The following is a 25,600-nucleotide window of genomic DNA, read 5'->3' as shown; positions in this document are numbered from 1 at the left end:
GTTCCAAAGAAGGAAGTTAGTTCCTCGTGCATGCACATCCGAAAAGGCAACAACAAAAAGTCTGCAATGCACACGCATGCGGCCAGCCGGCCGCGCGATGGTAGGAGCCATGGAGTAGCTCCCTGGTCCAGGACCAGGTACCGAGCATCTTACGTAGAAACTTACGTAGCTACGTAGACAACGTGTCTGAATAGCGGTGTCGTTAGGTAGCGCCATGTGAACACAATAATAGCAATAAAAACTGCTTTATGGCAGTTTTCTAAAAAAGGTTATTGTGTTCTAGTCCATGGACCCCGTCTAAAAAGTAAGAAATTAACGAAATGTGATAGCTGAAAATTAAAATTTCACACAAAACCTCACAATAATCACACACAGAATGAAAAGCTACATGCAGAAGACCTTTTCCCCTCGTGATCCTCTTTCCTATGCATGCATGTTGCCAATTGTTGGTGCAGTACAAGTTTAGTGTTGAAAGCAGCATTTCAAGTGTTGTGATTATTGTGAGGTTTTGTGTGAAATTTTAATTTTCAGCTATCACATTTCGTTAATTTCTTACTTTTTAGACGGGGTCCATGGACTAGAACACAATAACCTTTTTTAGAAAACTGCCATAAAGCAGTTTTTATTGCTATAATTTCTTTTGTTTTTTCTGTCACCAATCAATGGAATTCCCTATATCAATATGTAAATGATGGCCTTCACATCATATCAATACCATATTATACGCATTGATGTGCAAGCCTTTTCTTGCAGAAAATGGCACTAGAATAATGCATGTTCTTCTGCGGGGAAACGTGTGAGCAGTGGTGGTGATACTTTTTTTATACGGAGGTCATTCTGTGCATGTTGCTGTTGCAGAATTTCATGACTCTGTCATAAAATTGTCTTGCCTTTCAGATATTTCAGATTTCTCCACCCTCAATCAGATTTATTTGAGAAATGTAGCCATGCGCCAGGTGCGTGTCGCAGATGTTTTTGTTGATTCTGTGTTTATAATGGTTTATAGTCATGGGTTATCGTGATAAGGTCATCCAGCATCATATTGAAACTGAAATCGTAATCCTGTTGATGTCGATACAACTTTTGGAAGTAGTTCAATGACTTCAAACTGTTAGTCCACGATTGTCTAAAACAACACAGCAAAGGAGGAACAATAAACATGTATTAAAATGTAAACGAATACATTGCTGAGTCCAAAACCTCGTTCCAACAACTACACTGATCCTGAGGAGAAAAGGGGCAAGGCTATGGTTGGAGGTACTGAGAGATAAACAAGGCACTCCACAATGATAAAATCTTACATATCTTTTGGTGAGTATGAATGATATCCAGTCGAACCTCTTTAGGACGAACACCAAGGGACCGATGGTATTTTATTCTGTGAGTTTGTCTTAACCTATTTTATAACCAGTGAATACAATTATTTCTCCAATAGACATACGAATAGATTTCTTCTACAGCGAAAGATTCTAAGCCACACAGACTCATTGACTCGTCTCGTATGAAACAATCGAGTCACTAGAGAGATTCTGCAAAACGAAAATGCGTACAAACTTTCGCTCTACATCATGAAGTGCGAAACTTCGCACCTTTGGACGCGAAACTTGCAGGGAACGCGAAATGAACTGTCGTAGGAAATTTCGTGAGATCGGGTCATGGCGTACGTGCACTTGGCCCGCGCAAACGAGATTTTCACGAGACGGGACTCCACCCATTGGCTTGTTTCGTATGAAACAAACAAGTTACTGAACCTCTCCACAATAGAGATTTCCCCTAATATGCGAATTTATTTTTCAAACTCGGTCAATTGGTACTTGAACCTTTCCCTCCAGATTGGGAACTGCCAACGATAGTATGCCACTGACCAGTGCCTTACTTGTAACGTACCAATGTACAATGAATATGAGTATTTCGACAACACATCTAACATAAGCCTTACCGTCAAGAAGTTGAACTCGCGTTCTTCGCACACTGTAGACAAGGGCAAAGAGATAAAAATGGATCTAAATCCAAATAAAATCAGCACACGTTTCCGTAAATGAAAGGTGAACATAAGCAAATGAATCGAAGGAAACCGGTAAACTTGGAGATCACCTGTCATCGAGTATTCCGTAAAAGGAGGCCTCGCAGCTCGGCAGCAGAAAAGCAAAATTTAGAAAAGAGATCCTGTCAGCTTTTCCATTATTTATTGCATTCCGCCCCAAAATCAGCACACTTTTCCTGAATGAAAGAGTCAACACAAGCAAATGAATCAAAGGCAACTGGTCAACTCACCTGTCATTGAGTAATATTCCGCGAAAGGAGGTCTCAGCAGCGCCGAAACGAAATAAGCCAGGCCATGAGACGAAATATCCGAAACAGCTCATGCAAGAAGCAGTTCCAAAGAAGGAAGTTCCTCGCGCATGCACATCCGAACACCGATCCGCGGACTGCATGCATGTGCACTGAACACAATGTCTGCCGTGCACGTGCACAGCACACGGCTACCACGCGTTGGTAGATCTAATACCGAGCACGTTACGTAGAGACTTACGTAGCCTAAGTGAAATACCGAGCACCTTACGTAGAAACTTACGTAGCATAGCGATGTCGTTTTTTCTCCCATGTGAACACAATAATAGAAAAGCTGACAGGATCGCTTTTCTAAAATAATAGAAAAGCTGACAGGATCGCTTTTCTAAATAGACGCTCACAGTCAGATGAACCCTTAGGGTTTACCGGGTGTTAGCGGCCGTCGTGAGTTCCTACTTTTTTATTATTATTTTTTACGTATCTAATATTGACTGAGTACGAGGTCAATATAGGAAATAAAAGCCGAGTAAAAGACCGAGGCGAAGCCGAGGTCTTTTACGAGGTTTATATTTCCTATACTGACCAAGTACGAAGTCAATATTAGATTTATCACGACAAACAGTCCGTATTTCAAATTCCAGAACGATAACCTCATGAATCCCGGTTTTATGATTGCACAGCCGTTGCACCACGGCCTACTCATGCAGTGAAACTGCTGCACTAGGCACCGTTCAACTGCGCAACCCCTAAGGAGTCAAATATAAGCGGTCAATATAGCCCTAAGGAGTGAAATATGCAGGAATATTTGACTGCTTAGGTATGGCAAAAATCTATGTGAGTCAATACTAAGGGAGTGATAAAGTCCGACTGATATAGTCAGACACAGAATGCTGGATTTCGTCACTTGTCGCGCCCTAGGCTCCGGCGGATTATGCCGGCATAGCCCCACTGGCCTGGTCGAGTGCTGTCACAACTAACTTCAACGGGCTGGATAAGGTTCAGCAACTTGCGCTGCATTTCCTGGGAGTCAACATGAGTCAAAACTTCGCCAAAAATACTCATCGAATGCATTCAGCGCCGAACCCCCCCCCCCCCCCCCATGAAATCGCACAGTCGAGTCATTCGATGACCACCTCGTATCGAGATGGCTCGCGACGAAGTGTCTCGCTGTCATGTCATGCATGCACTGGTACACCCGCAGCGTAGACTGGTGAGTCGTGATCGTGCAGATCTGGGCCATCATCTGGCCCGCGGAAAGCGCGTTTGTTTTGTGTTTTGAATCTTTTGATCGCAAAACTACTTATTTCTTCTGACTGCTGATTGACAAAACAACCTTGGCCTTGCCTTCGCAGCTACATGCAAAGACTAGTTGAGAACTGAGGCGAGTTTCAACCAGCTAAAATTGTTTACTGCAATGTCAATCAAAACAATACGATTCAACCAATGGCCCAGTGTTGAGCCTGGGACTGGACAGTTTTTTTGCAGACGTTCAACGCCGCAAGCAGTGCCAGTGTGGTCGTTGTGAAGTAAGGCAACAGCAGCTTGTGCATTGCTGGGGACAAAACTGTGACTCCAAACTTTCAAGAGCCACTCTCTCCGTGTCATTTCTCTCCAACAACCCGCTGCTCCTCCGGGGTCTCTGACGGCAGCGCATCTACTTGTAGGCGTACGTGAGCGCACTGTAGCAATGTAGCCGGCTGCAGGACTGAACAACGTATTACCTGCGTGTGGTGCTGATCCCAGCTCGCGAGCGAGGACTTCTCCATCAGGTACCAATTATTGGCCTACAATAGTGGCTAGTGGCTAATACCACGCGGGCTACAATCAGCTTGTGCCACACACATACACACACACACACACACACACACACACACACACACACACACACACACACACACACACACACAGAGAGTATGGCAACGATGTCCTGGGAGCAAAGGCTGCAGCAATTCGTCGAAGCTAAGGGTACGGTGAAGCAATTCAGCTACTTGTTGATTTTTTTTACGTTTTGTTTGTTTTAATTATTTTGTTTCCATGCACATACAGTCTTGGGCAAAGAAATCCAAAAAACTAGTGCCAACCCGCGAGCCAAAACTAGTGCCAACCCGCGAGCCAAAACTAGTGCCAACCCGCGAGCCAAAACTAGTGCCACGTCTCCATTTCATTAACCAGTACATCATGCACGTTCCCAAAACTGATCCGAGGGCCGCATGAGCCGTATGAGCCTTGGCGCTACTTTCAAGGGGTGGATTTTTTTGGCGACGACTAGTTTGCACAAAAGAACGGACTGAAATTGGCAACATGCGGCAAGTTAGCCATGCAGCGAGTGATCTTGGTGATCCGGCAATGCATTGGCGAGTGGTGTGGACGACTCCCGTCACTTGCCGAATACCCACCTGGCTGTCACCCAACAGTCTTGTCGGTCATGCTCGTGATTCGTCGTTACTATGACCGGATACTTCTGCAGTGTTGTTCTGTCTGCACCCAGCTGGATAAGGTTCGGCAACGTGCGCTGCATTTCCTGGGAGTCGACATGAGTCAAAGTGTCTTTACTTCGCCGAAAATATTCATCGAATGCATTCAATGATTCACCCCGCCACCCCGCCATTCCCTTCGTTGTACACGCTCCCGATGCCTGATTGCGAGGCTAGCGCCGAGACCTCTGGTTGGTCGAGTGGCTCTCAGTGCGTCGGTCACGTATTTCCTACAACCTCTGTGTCTTGTTTTGTGTTGTTCTTGGCCACATGTTTCCCAGCAGGGCTGTGTTCACAGTGAAAAAGAAAATGAGAAAGACTCTAGTTTCAAAACGCAATCAATAGTACAAGCTGGATCGACATACTGTAAATATACAAAATTTCGGCCCTGCAAAATTTCGGCACTTCACGATTTTTGACATTTCGGCGGCGATTTATTTTCGGCTTGGGGTAGAGGGCATGGTACATGGTATAGTGCGACAGATGCTGTGAAAAATTTCATCGGCGTTTTAATTTAGGCATTTTGGGTCTGTGCCGAATATAGCCGAAATTTAATAGCTGCGAAAATTTGAATATCTACAGTACCAGGGTTTTTGACTGTCTACATATTTCTTCTAGCAGAATTTTTGTTACTAATTTTAGTAAATTAGGCTCGGGTGGAGAGCCAAGGATTCATTTATAAGAAGAAAAGAGGGCCAAAGAGCTACAAGTTACGCTATAATATCCACTAACAACACCAGTTACATTACAAGATGTGCTAGAGCTGAGATGTGCTAGAGCTGATTGCCAGTTATGTGTAGAACGTCAGTACCGTCGGTCAGTGCCGTGCAATGTTATCGCATGAGCTTATTGTAAAGTAACTGCAGTGGTGTTACTGCATATTATAGCGTAACGTGTAGCTCTTTGCTCCTCTTTTTCTTCTTATAATTTACTAAAGAGTATTTAGTATTGTATGGGTGTGTGTATGCAGCAACAGCAGCTTGTCCAGTTGATCAGTTGATCAGTTGATCAGTTGATCAGTTGATTGCACTATTGCAGTGACTACAGGGAAACAGCTGTCTGAGACGACGGCGCAATGGACCTTCAAAATGTGCTCTCTGTTACCAGGTGGTCTCTTATCCAGGGTCATTTGACAGGTAATAGCATCCCTTGATCCAGGTTTCAGTGGTCTTCTGGGACAGGTGGTCTTCTAGGACAGGTGGTCTTCTAGGACAGGTTTTAGTGTATTGTCCCTCGTCGCTTGTTCAAAAAAAAAGACTCTGCGTTCGCTTTGTTCTGATCCAGGTAGCAGTACCAGTGATGGTGCTGCTGGTGGTGCCGGGCCATCGGGCGCAGTGTCGGCCGCATCGGAGGCGGACGTGGAGCAGATGACGGCGCAGTGCATTGCCGACTGGCACACGCCGACTGCTGCCGCCGCTGCAGCATCCACTTATCAGCACATACCTCTATTCTACAGAAAGGTACAGTGTGAAACTCTGCAGATTCTTTTGCATTTCTTTTCATGTTTTCTTTTTTGAAACTCGGATGTTGAGCAAATAATAAATAATTCTTTGTTGCCATCTTCCATAGGTCCGTCAAATAGTAGTAAATAGGTTTTTCATTTGACCCGACGAGACCATGCGACGCTTGCAGACAACAGCACGAACAGTTCACCAGCCACACTCCACGAAAGCAAGTAGTATTACTCCTGACAAGTCCGTCAGGCGAAATAGCACGTCATAGTACATTTGAGATCAGCGGGAAGAAGATGACGACGTCCACTAATTTAGTATCTGTGCACACGAATCTGCTGTGTGTGTGACTCTGTGTGTCAGCTATGATATCATCTTCTGTGGTTCCATGCCTAGCATGTATGTCTGAACCATCCTGCAAAGTTTGAATGACGTAGGTTGAGCGATCGCTCGCGAAACATACTTTTTGAAATTCTCTCCATAGTATATCTTCCACCATTGAAATTTTGAATTTCTTCAAAAAAGTGCTGAGATGGGTGGCTTGCAACCTCGATATGGCTTGTTCCAGGCATGGTTTGGAGCCATCTTCTGTTGAAGTAGTGGCGGGGAACTGCCCTGCAACTGCTACAACAAAAAATGATTCGATCTGAGAAAGGGTGAGACCGCGAATCTCGGTTGAATATTGAGTATTTCAAGCCTTTTCACGACGAAGATGGAGTTCTTTTTGGAGATGGACGTCGCGGCAAGGGACATGGTGTCCGACTTCTGGCGTCTGGTGAAGCCAGGGATCATTTTTCCAGTCAGGTCGGCAGCCTAACCGTCGGTAAGCTTGTGTTTGGATCCCGTTCTGCTCGATGTGGTAGATCACAAACAATTTGATATCGCACAAATTGATCTCAGCATCGTGCGTACGGTATTTTATATTCAGAAAATCCCAAAGTGTCTGTGTGTGGCCGTCCTATGGCACGAGAAACTCGAATCAGGCTCCTATGTCCTCTGCCTTCATGATTGAATGTCCAGTTCGTTTGAACAACGAACACAACAATCGAGGACGGCTACACTGGAGCTGAAAAAACGGAGAAAAAAACGTGCTCAGGATGAGACTCGAGTACACGCATACTCTCCCCGCAGGTGAAACGCAAATTTTTGTGAAAAATGCGTGACGCCGACTGACCAGTAATTTCGCCTGACGCAGTTGTTGAATGATGGAGTTAAGCTGAATAATGTTATTTTATAGAGAAGATACCAGCGCAAGGTGTAAACACTCAACGGAAGGATGTGATCTGCTGCTCGGATTATAGCGTTAGACGCCAACCCTGCGGTCAAGATCTAGATGGATATGTCGCCTCAGCAGCCCACAGTTCTATGGAAGATGGCAACAAAGAATTATGACTTCTCTTGGACCAGGAAACCTGCCATTGTCAGAGGAAGGATGTGATCTGCTGCTCGGATTATAGCGTTAGACGCCAACCCTGCCGTCAAGATCTAGATGGATACGTCGCCTCAGCAGCCCACAGTTCTATGGAAGATGGCAACATAGAATTATGACTTCTCCTTGACCAGGAAACCTGCCATTTTCAGAGGAAGGATGTGATCTGCTGCTCGGATTATAGCGTTAGACGCCAACCTTGCAGCCAAGATCTAGATGGATACGTTGCCTCAGCCGCCCACAGTTCTACGGAAGATGGCAACAAAGAATTATGACTTATCCTGGACCAGGAAACCTGCCATTGTCAGAGGAAGGATGTGATCTGCTGCTCGGATTATAGCGTTAGACGCCAACCTTGCAGCCAAGATCTAGATGGATACGTCGCCTCAGCCGCCCACAGTTCTACGGAAGATGGCAACAAAGAATTATGACTTATCCTGGACCAGGAAACCTGCCATTGTCAGAGGAAGGATGTGATCTGCTGCTCGGATTATAGCGTTAGACGCCAACCCTGCAGTCAAGATCTAGATGGATACGTCGCCTCAGCAGCCCACAGTTCTATGTCACACCCAGCAGCCTTCCTTTCACCTACCGTTGGCTGAAGCTGAATTTCAATCATCGAGGTTCGTGAAGTATTTGTCTTGTGCAGTCAGCAATCTTCAGATGTGACGTTAGACGTCCGTGATGATTTGTTGGCCTTCACTTGGCGTCTACTTTTCACCTATCTTTGTCACCACCTCAGTACTCTTTGTGACGTGTAAACTAGCGCAACCTATGCCTGTGTACCTCTCCTTCTCATTGTGATCGATTTAGCACTTGTGATAGTTAAGTATGGTAGGGTTCATAACACCTCCATTCTGCACTATTCCTCTTTGTGTTGATTTGTCACATATGTGAGATAGTTGAGTGCTTACACCTTGCGTTGGTATCTTCTCTATAAAATAACATTACAGTGGCGTGTCCAGGATTTGGCTGAGGGGGGGGGGGGGGGGGGGGGGGGGGGGGGGGTCAAGGCGGGATGGGGTGGGGGTACATGACATCATGCTACTGTCCCAGGTCAGGCCTTCGAGTCAACCAAAACACGATTCGAACGAGGATGATCGCCTGAGCCCTCGGCATTCGAATCGTGTTTTGGTTGACTCGATCGAAGACTTTTCTTCGATGTTTGTACCGTTGAAGACGCGTCGAGCGCGTCCAGCAGGGATCACACTCTACAACACTCAACAGTACACAGTCAGGTCACCATGGTCACCGTGTTTCTGTAGCCGTGCATATGCTCACTGTACGTAGACTCTACTCTGTACACTGTACAGTACAGTACTACACTAGTCTGTAGACTGTAGTGTACAGTACTATACTAGTCTGTAGTCTGTAGTGTACAGTACTATACTAGTCTGTAGTCTGTAGTGTACAGTACTATACTAGTCTGTAGTCTGTAGTGTACAGTACAGTATACTAGTCTGTAGTCTGTAGTGTACAGTACTATACTAGTCTGTAGTCTGTAGTGTACAGTACTATACTAGTCTGTAGTCTGTAGTGTACAGTACTATACTAGTCTGTAGTCTGTAGTGTACAGTACTATACTAGTCTGTAGTCTGTAGTGTACAGTACTATACTAGTCTGTAGTCTGTAGTGTACAGTACTATACTAGTCTGTAGTCTGTAGTGTACAGTACTATACTAGTCTGTAGTCTGTAGTGTACAGTACTATACTAGTCTGTAGTCTGTAGTGTACAGTACTATACTTAGTCTGTAGTCTGTAGTGTACAGTACAATACTAGTCTGTAGTCTGTAGTGTACAGTACTATACTAGTCTGTAGTCTGTAGTGTACAGTCTATACTAGTCTGTAGTCTGTAGTGTACAGTACTACTAGTCTGTAGTCTGTAGTGTACAGTACTATACTAGTCTGTAGTCTGTAGTGTACAGTACTATACTAGTCTGTAGTCTGTAGTGTACAGTACTATACTAGTCTGTAGTCTGTAGTGTACAGTACAGTATACTAGTCTGTAGTCTGTAGTGTACAGTACTATACTAGTCTGTAGTCTGTAGTGTACAGTACTATACTAGTCTGTAGTCTGTAGTGTACAGTACTATACTAGTCTGTAGTCTGTAGTGTACAGTACTATACTAGTCTGTAGTCTGTAGTGTACAGTACTATACTAGTCTGTAGTCTGTAGTGTACAGTACTATACTAGTCTGTAGTCTGTAGTGTACAGTACTATACTAGTCTGTAGTCTGTAGTGTACAGTACTATACTAGTCTGTAGTCTGTAGTGTACAGTACTATACTAGTCTGTAGTCTGTAGTGTACAGTACTATACTAGTCTGTAGTCTGTAGTGTACAGTACTATACTAGTCTGTAGTCTGTAGTGTACAGTACAATCAACACCAGCTCGAGCACCGTACCGTGCAACCGCTTTTGGACAATTGTTTCAGGTCGCGCGCGCGCCGAGCCTAGTCTAGCTAGACCGGCCCGGCGCCCTGCGCAGCTGCCTTTTATTTTTCGAAACCTAGGTCGAAATTTTTGAGGGGGGGGGGGCGCGCGCCCCCCCCCCCCCCCCTAAACCGCCACTGCCATTATTCAGCTCAGCTTAACTCCATCATTCAACAACTGCTTCTCCTCTGATGAGTTCCCCATCATCTTTATGGAACGAAACAAGACTTGTCAGGAGTAATACTACTTGCTTTCGTGGAGTGTGGCTGGTGAACTGTTCGTGCTGTTGTCTGCAAGCGTCGCATGGTCTCGTCGGGTCAAATGGAAAACTTATTACAAATAATAAATAGTCAACTTTGCGTATAACGACACTCGGCGGGGCATCTTTTACTCCCAGAAAGGTGGCAGGCCTGACAGTATGTTCTATGCCTGCGTGGGCACACACGCGCACTGTAAAAGCAGACATTTTCGATGGTGTAGTTTTTTCGGTATTCTCCAAAATTGGCGTTTCGGCGGAGGGAAATTTTAGGTTAACCCATTTTCCAGGTAAGTATACTAATACCGACATTTTCGGTTGCGTTTTATTTTATGTAAAAATTGTCGGCACCGAAGTTACCGAAATAAAACACCACCGAAAATTTCTGCTTTTACAGTATTCTTTGTCTGCTCGTATGTGTTTGCTCTACACTGTTCAGTGTCCGGATGAGAACGATGCAGTCCGTATGAGAGTGAGAGAGGAAGCACGGTAAGCATGCTATGATTATTATGATGATGTCATGCTTTGCTCGTCTCGTGAGAAAATGTTATACAATGTGCACTCTGATGTAAAATTTGTACTCTGTTTTGCATTTCTGTACGCTAGTGTTCAACCACGCATGCTCGGTTTTGGGTGCGTGTGCGCCTGCGTGTGTGTGTGTATGTGTGTGTGTATGTGTGGTCATTGGACGTGTGTGTGTGTGTGCATGTGTGTGTGTGTGTGTGTGTGTATGTGCTGTGTGTTTGCGTGCGCGCGCGTGTGTGTGCCCGTTCTTGTTTTTTCTGTTTGCGTTCAGAGCACATCATGTGCAGCGTCTTAGCAAGGAGATGTTGACGAACAGCGACCTTGATGTGAGTGTATACTTTAGGGGCCATCCGTAAATATCGATAGTTTTTTCAATCCGTGAATTTTACAAAGTAACCAGGACCCACCACCCACCCCCCTACTTTTTACGGAATAAAATATTGATGACACATGTACTGTACCTACATAAATGTAGGTGGAGTCCATGGAGTCCATACACACGCAGGCATGCGCTCACCGTGTCATTCATAACTAGAGTACAGCAATGTATTTTGGCAGACTTATTGTTGTCCAAGAATCACTTGGTCTTCAGCTCATTCCAAATACATCATACCCTTTATGGGCAATCAATCCAGCAAGCACATGCATTGCTGAATACATAAGAAACCATACAGCGTATGACTACAATGCTACTTCCTAGCTTCTGCCCGTCCTTCGCTCTGAGTGAATTGGCCTTTTGGATGATCTCCGACCTTGCCTGCGGGTCTGCGGAAAACGTCTCCATCCACTGCTTCTGTGCTTTGGTGAAATTGCAGATCGATTATTGGACGTTTCAACAGTCCACAAGGCCTCGATGACGGCGTAGTAGCCATCGTCGTCTTCACAAGGGCTGTCAAGCTCTTTGAAAAACTTATCTTTTTTGGCAGCTGTACCAAACAAAGTAGTCATGCGTGCCATTTTCGTTAGGCAGCTGTACCAAACAAAGTAGTCTGCCGTGCCATTTTCGTTAGGCCACGCTCCACATGGGAACTGTTCTAACCATTGGCGATGTAGCAATTCTTCGATGTGGAGTTCAAATAAGAGCTGGACTTGACCCGGATTAATCAGGTATTGTGGTCCTTCGAATAATTGTGCAATAATTATACTTGTGAATAATATCTGACAAACTTCCCTCTTTCTTTTGCTTCAAGAGTTTCGATCTCCACTACATTTTTTGGAGACAACAATCTACGTGTACGTGTGGTTCGACGCACGCAGACCCACGCACACGCAGTACTGGGCGCCAGGTCTGCGTGTCATCGATATTTTATTTACTTTGAATTTCGGCTGCACCCACCACCCAGGTACGAAAATTTCACGGATTGTAAAAACTATCGACATTTACGGACGGCCCCTTAGCAGAAATTTTCGGTGGTGTTTTATTTTCGGTAACTTCGGTGCCGACAATTTTTACCGATAATAAAACGCACCGAAAATTTCGGTACAACCGATACTACACTGTAGTACTGTATACATGTAGTACTAGTACACTTACCTGGAAAACGGGTTTTACCGAAAATTTCTCTCCACCGAACCGCCGATTTTGGAGAATACCGAAAATATTCCACCACCGAAAATTTCTGTTTTTACAGTATACTGTATAGTGTATAGTGCTGCGCTGTATTGAGACACTGAGTCACTCAGTCACTGAGTCACTCAGTCACCGAGTCACTCAGTCACTGAGTCACTCAGTCACCGAGTCACTGAGTATGGCTGCTTTCCCCACTTGTTGAGTTGGATTTGGGCCATTCACGTGCATTCGAAATCTTACGGGTGCGTCGACACCCACTCTGTGTGTGTGTGTGCGTGAACGTGCCTACGCACGTTTGAATTACTTACTGACAACTGACACATTTTCCACACTCACTTATTCCTATTATCTCTGCCATTGCTGCCGCCTCCAGTGCTGCTGCTGGTATTGTTGTTGTTGTTGTTGTTGTTGTTGTTGTTGTTGTTGTTGTTGTTGTTGTTGTTGTTGTTGTTGTTGTTGTTGTTGTTGTTGTTGTTGTTGTTGTTGTTGTTGTTGATTTTGAATTCTTTATTCTCACGATGGCACCATCGCCAATAAGACATCGTTGTTGTTGTTGTCGTCGCCGCCGCCGCCGTCGTCGTCATCGTTGTTGCCTTTGCCGATTTCGTCAATGTTATACTTCGTGCCAAACAATTGAGAGTCCTCAGGCTAGGTAGAGTGCGCAATATTCATTTGAATAGAGCTATCTCTTACACACGACACGGAGCACCACGCATCTGATCATTCGCGGCAGCTAGTAGTTTCATGCCCGTCGGCAATCATCAGACAACTAAACCTTCGGGTGTTCAGGGGCGTCGCACACGGTACGGTCACTACGGTATTGACCGTACCACTCTTTGCCCCGAGTACCCCATGAATCAATAAAATGCACTGATTTGAGCTCTGAATTTCCAAAATTTTCAGCTCAGCCTCTCTCGCGCATAAATAGTACAGTTGAGATGTCTGAGCGTAGCACACTAAAATACCTTCTGACGCCCCTGGTGTTTGTTGTCCGTTACCCAGGTTGTCTGGGCTCTTCTACAGACGCAATACTCCAGTCAGGAGAATGAAGAGAAGGTGAGTTGTTGGTGTTCTGTTGATCCGCCGCTGTGGTGGTCAGTGTGTGAACTGCACGTGGAGCGTGGGTCAGTGAAGCTTGCCCTGTTGTCAAATAACCAAGAGTTCATAGCCAAAAGTGTTCAGCTCGACCAGCTCTCACCTAGTGGTGAAACGGTCACACGTGTGTCCGTTTATTTCTCTCTCTCTCTCTCTCTCTCTCTCTCTCTCTCTCTCTCTCCCCAATACAGATGATCAATTTTGACGACTTTGTGCGCGTAGGCCAAGAGGCCGGCGAAAAGTTCAGGTAAGGCTGTAGCTGGGCCTTCCGGTCGGTCACCTTTGCACCAGCCTCTCCCCATACCCCCCTCCCCTCCCCCATCACCGTCACTGCCGCTGTCGTCCTCGTGGTTTGAATTTATTCTCACGATGACCAGTGGCCGATAAGAGGTGTTGTTTGATTTCTTTATTCTCACTTGTTGTTGGCGGTGGTGGTGGTGGTGATGCTGCTGTTATTATTGCTGCTGCTGGTGCTGCTGCTGTTGCCATTGCCGTTGATGTTTGTTGTTGCTAACATCATTCTCGTCGTCATTCTCATTGTTTTTCTCATGGTTATTGCCATGGTTCATGCAGCTCTTACTTCACTCCCATGGTGTATGCAAAGCTCTAGCAGCAAGACCCTCGTGGCCGGTAAGCTGTTCTAGAGTACAGCCATGCAGCCATGCAGCTGTACAGCTTAGCTAAAGCTAGCTACGCATACAAGTTTTATTTTCGGTACACGTACAAGTGGACTTTGGCCACTGGCCCTGGATTCTGCATTCACAGCACGTACTGTGAACTGCGATGCCTAGGCCATTAGGCACAAGCATTCACATACTGAGTGAGGGTCGAAAGCTTTTAGGGTGGGGTTTGGGGGGGGGGGGGGGGGGCATGCTCCCTGTCGCCCTTACGGACTAAGTGCCTGGCACTTCTGCACTTTCAACCTTTTGAGAAGTGTTGACACTGTGGAGCTTACCGTACGTGCAGCCTTTGACTCCTGATATAACAAACACCATTGTGCAGGAGAATTAGTTCTTTATAGCCGAAGTTCCTTATGACAGAAATGCACTCACACCATACAAGCAGCAAGTCATGACTTGCAAGTGGCCCACGACAGAATGAATGCACCTGGTTTACATACGGCCCTACAATGTTTGGTTTGTTATAACCGAAACTGTTCGCTATAAAGGGTCAGCTTTGTGCGGGTTCAAACAGGGACATGGACACTGGTTCGCTATATCCCGTAATTTGCTATATGTATGTGCGAGTCTGTTATACGTGGAGTCGACTGTATATCTTTAAAAAAAGGCGGGCTCCCTCTTCAGGCCAGCAATGGATCAGCCACTGATGTGCCTATCTGTCTCTCCGTCTTTCTTCATTTCTGTGTGTCTGTCTGTCTGCTGTCTGTCTGCTGTCTGTCTGTCTGTCTGTCTGTCTGTCTGTCTGTCTGTCTGTCTGTCTGTCTGTCTGTCTGTCTGTCTCTTTGTGTATCAATGTCTTTCTCGTACCTCCTCGTCTCTCTCTCTCTCTCTCTCTCTCTCTCTCTCTCTCCCAGGTTACCCATCAGTCGCCTGTATGCCTACATAATGAGAAAAGGTAAGGAGGTTTGAATTTCATGTTATTAAAAACTCGGGTATTGAGCCAATAGTAATATGTAAAGAGAAAAGGACCTATATGACTGTGTATAATATCTCCTTACCTTAGTCTGTCACTGTCAGTCATAACTAGTAGCTTATAGGTCATTTTCTATTTCATCTTATTAGTTTGAGAGCACTGTGACGTAAGCGTTCGTGAACGTTGGAAAAGTTGGACAAGTTTTGAACCCCTTAACGTCAGATCTGTGTGCGCATAAACAATATCCTGAATGAATATAGCCTAAACTAGTAAACTTGCATGTTGTTTTGTGATGTTCTGTATTGATGTTGCACGGTGTCTATTGAAGGACAGTGTTTGTAAGTATGAACATATGTGTTGGCACGCACTGACCTAGGCCACACTCACCTACAGTGTTGAACGGCTGAACAGGATACTGTGTGTGTGTGTATGTGTACGTGTGTGCACATCTCTCCATCTCTGCATTACAGTCTGGCTGCAGCAGACGCGCATAGGCCTGAGTCTGTACGACTCGCACGGCACCGGGGTTCTCCTTGAAGTCGTAAGTTTACAACTACACATGATCATTGTGTACCCCAGGCACACATTGGGGACTCTGCCCATGTGCTGTAAGCTCACTCGGATCATCATCACCACGTGTGACCACCATGACTTGGTCTGGCTCTGCTGGTGCTGCTGTTCCCGCTGCTGGTAAATCAGGTATAGAACAGTGCATGCTCCAGTGGTTCTCGGTTCTAGTCTTCATGTACTGAGTGAGTGAATGCAGGCCCGGCGGCCGGCAGCAGGGCATGTGCCGTGCACTGATTTGTAGGCTAGTACCGGTGCTAGCAGTGGCAGTGCATGCGGCCCATGCACCACCGTACAGCTACCGGTAGCTAGCATGGCATTGGACGGATTTAGTTGGCGACGGCTGTAGTGCTGTAAGTGCGCCCGATTCTCGGGGTCACGACACATGCACTACACTCAACTTGGCTAATAACAACTGCGGATATAACGACAATTCGCGAATAACGACAGAATTTCCATGCCCAGAGCAAAGTCCCATCCAACTGTAATACATATAATGAGACTTCGGGTATAAGGACACTTGGCCAATAAGGACACTTTTCTGACGCCCCGCCGCCGAGTGTCGTTATACGCAAAGTTGACTTTAGTACTAGTACCGTCAAGTACCGCCAGAGCTCCCTGTCTCGCGAGAGCGCCCCGTCTCACGAGAGCGCCCCGTCTCGCGAGAGCGCCCCATCTCGCGAGAGCGCCCCGTCTCACGAGAGCGCCCCGTCTAGCGAGAGCGCCCCGTCTCGCGAGAGCGCCCCGTCTCGCGAGAGCGCCCCGTCTCACGAGACCGCCCCACCTTGATTTTACAGGCAAGGGAAGAAAACCGTATGGCAGAATGCTGCTAAGTGTGTACGTTGTGAGAACCTTAGTGTATCAAGGTCACACTTGTACCAAGGTAACACTTGTACCAAGGTAACACTTGTACCAAGGTAACACTTGTATCAAGGTAACACTTGTACCAAGGTAACACTTGTATCAAGGTAACACTTGTACCAAGGTAACACTTGTACCAAGGTAACACTTGGCATGTTTTTATGTGGAGCTCGCATCCGCCCGAAGATAAACTGGTTGCGGATTGACTGCACAACGTGCAATGTGTGTACAAGGTCCGTGTCGTATGACCTACCGATAGGAAACCACGTCCAGAAGACGACCATGAAAGGATGAGATGGTGGGGCGCTCTGGCGGTACTTTACAGTGCTAGTAGTCTACATACATATACTTACATACATACATACATGCATACATACATACATACATACATACATACATACATACATACATACATACATGCATGCATGCATGCATACATACATACATACATACATACATACATACATACATACATGCATCCATACATACATACATACATGCATACATACATACATGCATACATACATACATACATACATACATACATACATACATACATACATACTTGTACTTGTACTTGTTGCACACTGCCAAAACTGGTCACGTGGGTCTCCCCGGGAGAGGGGAGAGAGACTCAAAAGGAATCTTGGAAAGATGACTCAATTGGCTATTGAACCGCCCAACGGCCGACACCCCCTGAAATCCCCAAAACTCTGGGTGGACTTGAAAATGATCCCACTTATGGGCTCACCACACCTCAGTAAGTGGGTGAGGACAAGGTGCAGAAAAAGGATTGACGGCATCAGCGTATCCGTCCTGGGATCCAACTGCAGTTACCCCTGCCCCCAGTGAAGGTAATACGTGCTACTAGTGTGGGTGACTAAATCAGAGTGGATCTGATATTAGCTTCACTAGCACCATTGATTACACAAGAGTTAATCTAGCCAGAAGCAGTCCATGGTTAACAGGTATGTATACTTCAAATAGAAAGTATATGAACCCTGGAACCAACAAAGGTGGCAGGTACAACATTACACCTTCAAGTAGCCAAGACCGTTGGCAACAGACCCAACACAATCAGGCATAAGTGTACCCACCAACCGAACTAGCTGGTACATACATACATACATACATACATACATACATACATGCATGCATGCATGCATGCATACATACATACATACATACATACATACATACATACATACATACATACATACATGCATACATACATACATACATACATACATACATACATACATACATACATACATACATACATACATACATACATGCCCACTGCAGTACGGTACGCACAAGAATCCTAATTGATACGCGTGCCATGCCAAACAGTGTGCAAAATGCATTTTTGGATCTGGAAAGCTGGTTTACCGAATTTTTGCGCTACCGAACCGTTGATTTTGGGAAATACCGAAAATTCCCGGTTTTAGAGTATGAATTTTAGACAGCTGTTAAACATGTGTATGCATGTGTTTGTGCATGGCAGACGCGGACGGTTTACGACTGGTTAGGTACCTGCTATCTGGCACGGCGCTGACAGTTCGCGTGAACGAAGCACAGTCCGCACCTTTTGAGACAGCTCGGGGGGTCCCCCAGGGCGATGGTTTGTCACCGGTACTGTTCACGGTTTATTTGGAAGCAGCCCTACGAATGGTACGTGACCGACTGCCAGCCCGACCATCAGCAGACAACATTCTACCTGAAGAAACAGCTTACGCCGATGACGTAGACTTCATCTCCACATCAAAATCATTCCTTACCAGCGCCCTACCCGTCATCGCAGGCGTCTTCTCCGAATGGGGTCTTACCGTCAATACCAGTAAGACTGAGTGGATCCGTATTTACCTGGAACCCACTTTGGGAGATGCCACCTCTACAACATCTAGAAAGGTCGGCACAACTCGTGGTAAAGAAGCTTGGCGACAGGTGAAGACACTCGGCTCGCTATACGGCTCCGGGGAGGACGTAACACGCCGTATTGGCTTGGCCGCAAGAGCATTTGGAGACACTCTGAAGTTATGGTTCAAACACAACCTGCTTTCTACACCCATCAAAATTCGTTTATACAACACTTTCGTTCTACCAATCTTGACCTACAACCTTGCTTGCCATGGCCTGTCCCGTGCACAAGAAAAGCGCCTAGATGTGTTTCATAGGAAACAGCTGCGGTGTACCCTTGGAATAACCTACCCAGATGTCATCTCGAATGCAGATTTATACGCTGTTACTGGCCAGTGCTCTGTATCTGAAATGGCCAAGCGGGACAGGTGGAAGCTATTAGGACATATATTACGCCAGCCAAGTGACATCCCTGCAAATGTTGCTCTCACTGCTTTCTGTACATATGCTACCAGTCAGCCCTTTCGAATAGGTGCACCCCGCTCTTGCCTCACCACAAGTCTCCAGCGAGACGTCCGCCTCACACCTATCTGCATTTTTAAGCCCAGCTGCCTTCGTGATCTCGGCACCTATGCCCGCGACAGAAAACAATGGAGTAACATCTGCTCAGCCATTTAGTCTAGTACTGCTCTTCTTAAATTTGACAGTTATTACAAGACTCTTCTTTTCTTTTTCATTTCGTTCTCCCACTCTCACACACACATGCTCACGGTTAATTCTGCCGTCGTGAGTCCCTTTCGGGACGGATACGAGAATAATAATAATAATAATAATAATGTGCATGCATGGACATGTGTGTGTGTGTGTGTGTGTGTGCGCGCGTGCGTGCGTGTGTGTGCACGTATGCATATGATTTGTGTGGCGTAGGATTTTGAAAACTACATCCTGGAGCTGATTCCCACTCTTCCTCAGGTAGGTGCCAAATACAGTGTGACACAGGGTGGGGGGGGGGGAGGAGGAGGAGGAGAGAGAGAGAGAGAGAGAGAGAGAGAGAGAGAGAGAGAGAGAGAGAGAGAGAGAGAGAGAGAGAGAGACCCAGGTGTTAGCTGTGGATATTCTCCGAAACTTTATTACTCTGGGTGGGCAAGGGAGGCAGATAACAGACAACCGAATAAACGAGATCTGGGACTGTACGAGTTTTGCGTTGTCGTACGCTGAGGCATTATTGTGAGGTGGTATTGTGAGCCTTCAGTAAAGGTAACACCGAGGACCGTAAAATCTGTTATTTGCACCTGAGGTCCAGTCTAGAGTATTGCCAACCCTCAGGAGACCCATGTGGAATTTGGAACCTGCTGGAGAGGCCGAAGGGCTACGAGAGAAAGGAAATCAGCACCGCCCCTCACTATGCGCAGCTCATTGAAATAAAAGATTTCCGATATGTGCTTGTGTGTGTGTGTGTGTGTGTGTGTGTGTGTGTGTGTGTGTGTGCGTGCGTGTGTGTGTGTGTGTTTGTATGTGTGCGTATTTCTATATCTCTCTCTCTCAGTTGAATGGCCTGGAAGACTCGTTCTATTCATTCTTCGTCTGCACCGCCGTGCGCAAGTTCTTCTTCTTCCTTGACCCGCTGAGGACAGGTGTGTGTGTGAGTGTGTGTTTATTTTTTTACTAAGGCCACAGCTTTCAATCATGACATGCAAAGCAGCGGTGCATCACCGCAGGCATGAATCGTGGACGTGGTGACGGGGTCTGATGTGCTCCACCGACCTAGGGTCTCGGCTTCACTGCACAGCAAACGCGTCTTGCCGGTCTTGCGGTTGTTCCTGTGGCACGTACTCGGTATACATATTGATAAACAAGCTACGCGACGCCAATTCGTGTATGCTCCAACCACACGCATGCACGCGATGACTAACTGCAACTGAATTCTGTCTTTGTGTGTGTGTGTGTGTGTGTGTGTGTGTGTGTGTCTGCAGGCAAGGTGAAGGTGCAAGACATCATGTCCTGCAAGTTTCTTGACGAGCTACTTCAGGTGTGCTTCTGTGTGTGTGTGTTTTTTCTCTCTCGACAAAATCCACTTATCTCCAGACCCTGGGGTGAATAATGGAGTGTGGTGGTGGGGCCCATTGTGTGTGTGTGTGTATGTGTATGTGTGTGCATGCGCATGTGTGTGTGTGTGTGTGTCAGGGCTGCCACTTGCTCTGATTTTTCGGAAATCGTCGGATTTTTGATCGCTTGTCCGACAAACCGACCGATTTTGTTCCCAAAGAGGGACAACCGATTATTTTATTTTGAGCGCTTTTTAGTCCAGTTGGCCATTAATTCCGCGCTTCCAGGTCGCGTTTGGCCGGTCTGCATAATTGACAAGGTTGTAGTGCGTGTGCTGGACAATTAAACATGTGTTCTGGGGCCCCAACAGCAAGCCACTTTCCTAAAATAAATTCATCGCGGGGCCCTGCCCCCTGAACCCCCGCCGGGGGACACCCCCGGACCCCCATCATATTTTTATAGCACATTAGAGCTTGCGGTAATGTAGGTTAACACATTGCACAAGCCACCACTTCACACGCGCTCCCGCGGCTTCCAAAGAGCCCGCAGATCCCACGCTATTCATTGATGCATGTCAAGTAACACGTACATGCACGCTGTGGTGGCATGTAACATGCGTACTCCGGAACTCACCTGAACTCGCCAGCCAACCAGCCATATGCGGCTGCAGCACACATCGGAGCTTGAACCCGTAACGCATACACCATACTTTGCGCTGGCCACATTGCTACTTCATATTTGCTTTGCTTGGGTAGTGAGAAGAACACCGGTTTGTTCCTTTCTCACCCACCCACCTCTTCCCATCTATGAATAAAATTGATATCCTTGATTCAACACAGGTATCATAATTCATACAAGACGAAAATAAATAGGAGTGCTGGGCCAGCTATCTCCTCTCATCTGGCAATTATCACGGCCTTCGGCCATCACACTCATACTCCCACACTCCTGCCTCCTAACGGGCATTGCACTTCGTGCGTGGGCCGTCCACACTCCGTCCATTTCATGGGCGCCCATCTCACGGGCTGCACTTTGTGCGTGGACATACATACACACTATCATACAGGCCGTCCACACTCCGCCCAGTTCATGGGTGCCCATTTCATGGGCTGCACCTCGTGTGCGTGGGCCGTCCACACTCCGTCCATTTCATGGGCGCCCATCTCATGGGCTGCACTTTGTGCGTGGACATACATACACACTATCATACAGGCTGTCCACACTCCGCCCAGTTCATGGGTGCCCATTTCATGGGTGCCCATTTCATGGGCTGCACCTCGTGCGTGGACGTGCGTGATTATCACATGCCAGATTCGGTTGCCCAGCACTCCATGAATCCTCCATATGATGTGTGCTCTCCACTGGTCTGCAATAGCGAGTGCATGCGTGTTAATCCCTCGAAGTGTGGCAGCGCTGGTGTGCGCGTGTGTGTGTGTGTGCGCGTGCGTGCGTGTCTTTACGTGTGTTTACGTGTGCGTACTTCAAAGTATATCTGTGCATGTGAGTACGCGTATGTAATTTGCGTGCTTATGTGTGTGTGCGTCTATTTGCGGTGCAGAGTCGTGTTCATTAGTGTCTCCCCCCCCCTCCCCCCCCCCCCCCCCCCTCACACACATGCACCCCCCCCCCCCCCCCCACACCCACACACACTCACTAACTACCCCGCTCACACATGGGCACGTCGGTGTGTTCCTTGTCGTTGGCGTGCATGTCTGTAGCTACGCGACGACAAGCTGACGGCCGACCAGCAACGTTGTAACTGGTTTTCAGCACCGCACGCTCTGAGGGTATACGGTAGGTTGTTCTGTGAAACACTTGTTGGCGTTGAGACGTATGCATCCATTTCCCACCGCCGTTAGGTTTTGCATGGCAAGTCCACTACAACCGTACACACTGTCATACCAACTCTAAATAAAAGATCATGAACTTTGTGACGTCATACTCTGAAATGTACTATAACGGGTTGTACCTGCCAAGTATGGGGTAACTTGCCCCGGCCCAAAGGTGACGGCCATCTTAGATACATACCTCCCATTGTAACCCTCAATCCACTTTGACTTTTTTTCTTCCGTTCCCGGTATACTGGGGTCCGTTTGGTCTCCGGTAATATTTTCCTGAGTATTCATGCGCTGCATTCATGCTGCTACCCACAGTCAAGTGGGAACTTGTGGCGAGGCACAAGGGGTACAATGGATGCGGCTAATGGAGGGGTTTGGATACTCCGTCTGCGTTTTTGTATCAGGCGTTCGATTTTCCCCGCCAAGTTCCATGTTGTCACTGCTATTCGGAGGAAAACGTCACGTACACCACACTTTGGGCGTGGTGTGAAGAGCCAAACTCAGCATTAGGAAGTTTTGCTTGCGCCACGCCGGGTCGGGCGCTGTGCGGTCCCTAGATGTGCAAACACTGGGACGTGAAGTGGCTCAGGGCTAGAAGCACACATTTCACAATTTTTGTATAATTTGTATTATTGATTTCAAGGATTCCCCAGAGGATGTTTAGGCCTATCGAGGGGGTCTCCATTTCTGTACAGTTAGAATGAGAATATGAGAATACAAAGTGAGCAGGGAAGGAGAAATAACATTTTTGGTTTTAGAGACCGGATTTCATTGAGCAGCACTGTCGTGGCGATAAATCGGCCGTGCAAAAAAGAGGAAGCAATGGAAGTCCACATTATTTGTTGTCGTTGTTGTTCTCTGCTACTAGCAAGAGTCCATAAACAAGAGTATGCAACTGTGATCTCTTTTCTATGGGCCAGATGCGCGGCGCGCTGCCTTCATTACATCATTCAGCTGCAGTCCGGGCACTGCGGAAAATCAAACACCGCACTTTCCCTCTGGTTTGAAATGAACTTTCGTACGCAACTGGAGTTCACGCGCCAGACTTCAGAGATCGCGTAGGTACTGGAACGAATCGAGCAAAAACGGATGGGCTCGTACGAGAAATTGTGAGTTTGAATGCATGCTTTCAGAGCGTGATGAAGGCAAGTTACGTAATGAAGGCAGCGCGCCGCGCACTGGGCCATAACCACAGTTGCATACTCTTGTTTATGCACTCTTGCTACTAGTATTCTCTATGTGGGCATGCGTAGGCACTTTCATGAAAAAAAAACGAGAAAATGCGATCACGCCAGGATTCGAACCTGGAATCTCCTGATTCGTAGTCAGGCGCCTTGTCCGTTGGGCCACGCGACCGTCTACAGTTTCACAAACCCATATGTGCAGGACAACATCATTATTGGACGTGTTCTATTTCACGTTCTGGGCCCGCAGGTTTGAAAATTCGTTGCTTGTTCGACCCTCGTTTTATCCAGTCCAGCTCTAGGCATTAGGAGTTCAGTGATTTATTTTAGTTAGTATTTTCGCTCCTGCTCTTGTAGTAGTTGAGCACTCTCATGTGGGGTAGTGCCTTTGCTGTTTGCATTACGCAGAGCTCACTGACTTGTCAGTTTGAGCACTCTGGCAAGGTACGTTCGGGCCTGATTGGAAATTTTTATTTTCATTGCTATCAGGTTCGGCCTCATTTCCTCTGTGCTGCGCTGATGAGTTCAAAAAGAACGAAACAGCATGCTGTCCGCAGATTGAGTGATTATATTTTTATTTTTTTCTTAGTCCACTTATCTTCACTAGTTTGAGGGAAAGAGACAAACGGGAAAAGTCTGAAGAAAAAATTGACTGTCACCACCAGGACTGGAACCAGGGACCCTGGCTTGTAGCTAGCGATGCTCTAACCACTGAGCTATGGTGTAGTCAGGACACTTATGGTCCCGAATAAATGCGGAAAGTGGTGACGGGGCCCTGCTGTTCAGCCGACCTTGGTGGTGTGGACGTGTGCACAGACAAAGCACGGCAAGAAAGATAGGGAAGGACGTGATGCACATACTAGTAGTATACCTGAGTAGTAGTAGTCATGTGTGTGTTTGTCATGTGTGTGTTTGTCATGTGTGTGTTTGTCATGTGTGTGTTTGTCATGTGTGTGTTTGTCATGTGTGTGTGTTTGTCATGTGTGTGTTTGTCGTGTTGTGTGTGTTCATGTGTTTGAATTGTTCTTGTCTGGTCTGTTGTGTTTGTCTCGTGTTCACGCTCCCAGGTCAGTACTTGGCATTGGACCTCGACCACAACGGCATGCTCAGCGAGCAAGAGCTGATGGGGTGAGCTATCTGTGGGTGTGGGTGTGTGTGTGGGTGTGTGTGTGGGTGTGTGTGTGGGTGTGGGGGGGAGGGGGGGGGGGGGGGGTTGCTTGTGTACTAGTACTCCCATCATTGATATGTTTACTCTTGTCACTGCTGTATTTACTCCCGTCGCTGATACGAGAGGTACCTGGTTCAAGTCCTGCCTGGGAGCGGTTTTTCCAGCCGTGCTGCTAGCCACGGTCAACTGGGAACTTGTGGCCAGGCACAAGGGGTACATGGATGCGGCTAATGGGGTTTCTCGGCACTTGTGCCAATGGTTGTGAGACGTATCCACTCACCCCCACCGTTAGGCGCTGCATCTGCCGCTAGGGTTTACCGGGTGTTAGCAGCCGTCGTGAGTTCCCTTCGGGAACGGACACGATAATTTACTTCCTTACTGCTGTGTTTACTAATGTGTCTGGTGCATAGCTCGTGTGTACTTAGTGTAGTCCGTCCACCTCACCAGCAAATGACCGTCATAGGTACTAACATAGTCAAAATAGTCAGAATACCTCTGTGTATATGTGTGTGTGTGCGTGTGTGTGTGTGTGTGTGTGTGCGTGTGTGTGCGTGCGTGTGTGCGTGCATGCGTGCGTGCGTGTGTGTGTGTGTGTTTGTTGTGTGTGTGTGTGTGTGTGTGTGTGTGTGTGTGTGTGTGTGTGTGTGTGTGTGTGTGTGTGTGTGTGTGTGTGTGTGCATGTGTGTGTGTGTGTGTGTGTGTGTGTGTGTGTGTGTGTGTAATGTGTGATGTGTTTGCTGCTGCTGCCGTGTGCTGTGTTCCTGTTCAGGTACGGTACTGGGACGCTGAGTCCCGTTTTTGTAGACCGTGTGTTTGCCGAGTGTCTGACCTACGAAGGAGAGATGGTGAGTGTGGCGGTGACGTGTCGTCGTTTGTCCTCTCCAGCTGGAAGCTCAAATAAAGCAAATGCCACTAGTCTTTGTTTGCTTTCAGGAGGTATGCACGTCTGTCTTTCAGT

The 25,600-nt window shown here is 46.9% G+C and overlaps 1 protein-coding gene and 1 non-coding gene across 2 annotated transcripts in view; one reads left to right on the top strand and one right to left on the bottom strand.

The window, feature by feature from the left end:
• The first annotated feature begins 4,202 nt into the window (after positions 1–4,202).
• The window catches only part of LOC135827528 (serine/threonine-protein phosphatase 2A regulatory subunit B'' subunit gamma-like), a 34,175-nt gene continuing 12,777 nt past the window's right edge, over positions 4,203–25,600 (top strand). The window contains exons 1-14 of the mRNA XM_065340010.1: positions 4,203–4,257; positions 6,051–6,226; positions 10,775–10,824; positions 11,132–11,186; positions 13,433–13,486; positions 13,717–13,772; positions 15,060–15,100; positions 15,589–15,659; positions 19,334–19,378; positions 19,953–20,040; positions 20,380–20,435; positions 22,171–22,246; positions 24,542–24,602; positions 25,412–25,487. Of these exons, the coding sequence (XP_065196082.1) occupies positions 4,206–4,257; positions 6,051–6,226; positions 10,775–10,824; positions 11,132–11,186; positions 13,433–13,486; positions 13,717–13,772; positions 15,060–15,100; positions 15,589–15,659; positions 19,334–19,378; positions 19,953–20,040; positions 20,380–20,435; positions 22,171–22,246; positions 24,542–24,602; positions 25,412–25,487 (957 nt within the window). The 5' untranslated portion in view covers positions 4,203–4,205. The remainder of the gene's footprint in view (positions 4,258–6,050; positions 6,227–10,774; positions 10,825–11,131; positions 11,187–13,432; positions 13,487–13,716; positions 13,773–15,059; positions 15,101–15,588; positions 15,660–19,333; positions 19,379–19,952; positions 20,041–20,379; positions 20,436–22,170; positions 22,247–24,541; positions 24,603–25,411; positions 25,488–25,600) is intronic.
• Trnar-acg (transfer RNA arginine (anticodon ACG)) lies at positions 23,574–23,646 on the bottom strand. Its single transcript has one exon. It is a non-coding gene; the product is annotated as a tRNA-Arg (tRNA).

This window comes from Sycon ciliatum, chromosome 11, assembly GCF_964019385.1.
Source record: "Sycon ciliatum chromosome 11, ocSycCili1.1, whole genome shotgun sequence".
In the NCBI taxonomy this organism is placed as follows: domain Eukaryota; kingdom Metazoa; phylum Porifera; class Calcarea; order Leucosolenida; family Sycettidae; genus Sycon; species Sycon ciliatum.
The sequence above is the reverse complement of the archived record's forward strand: the minus strand, read 5'-3'. Positions and strand labels throughout refer to the sequence as shown.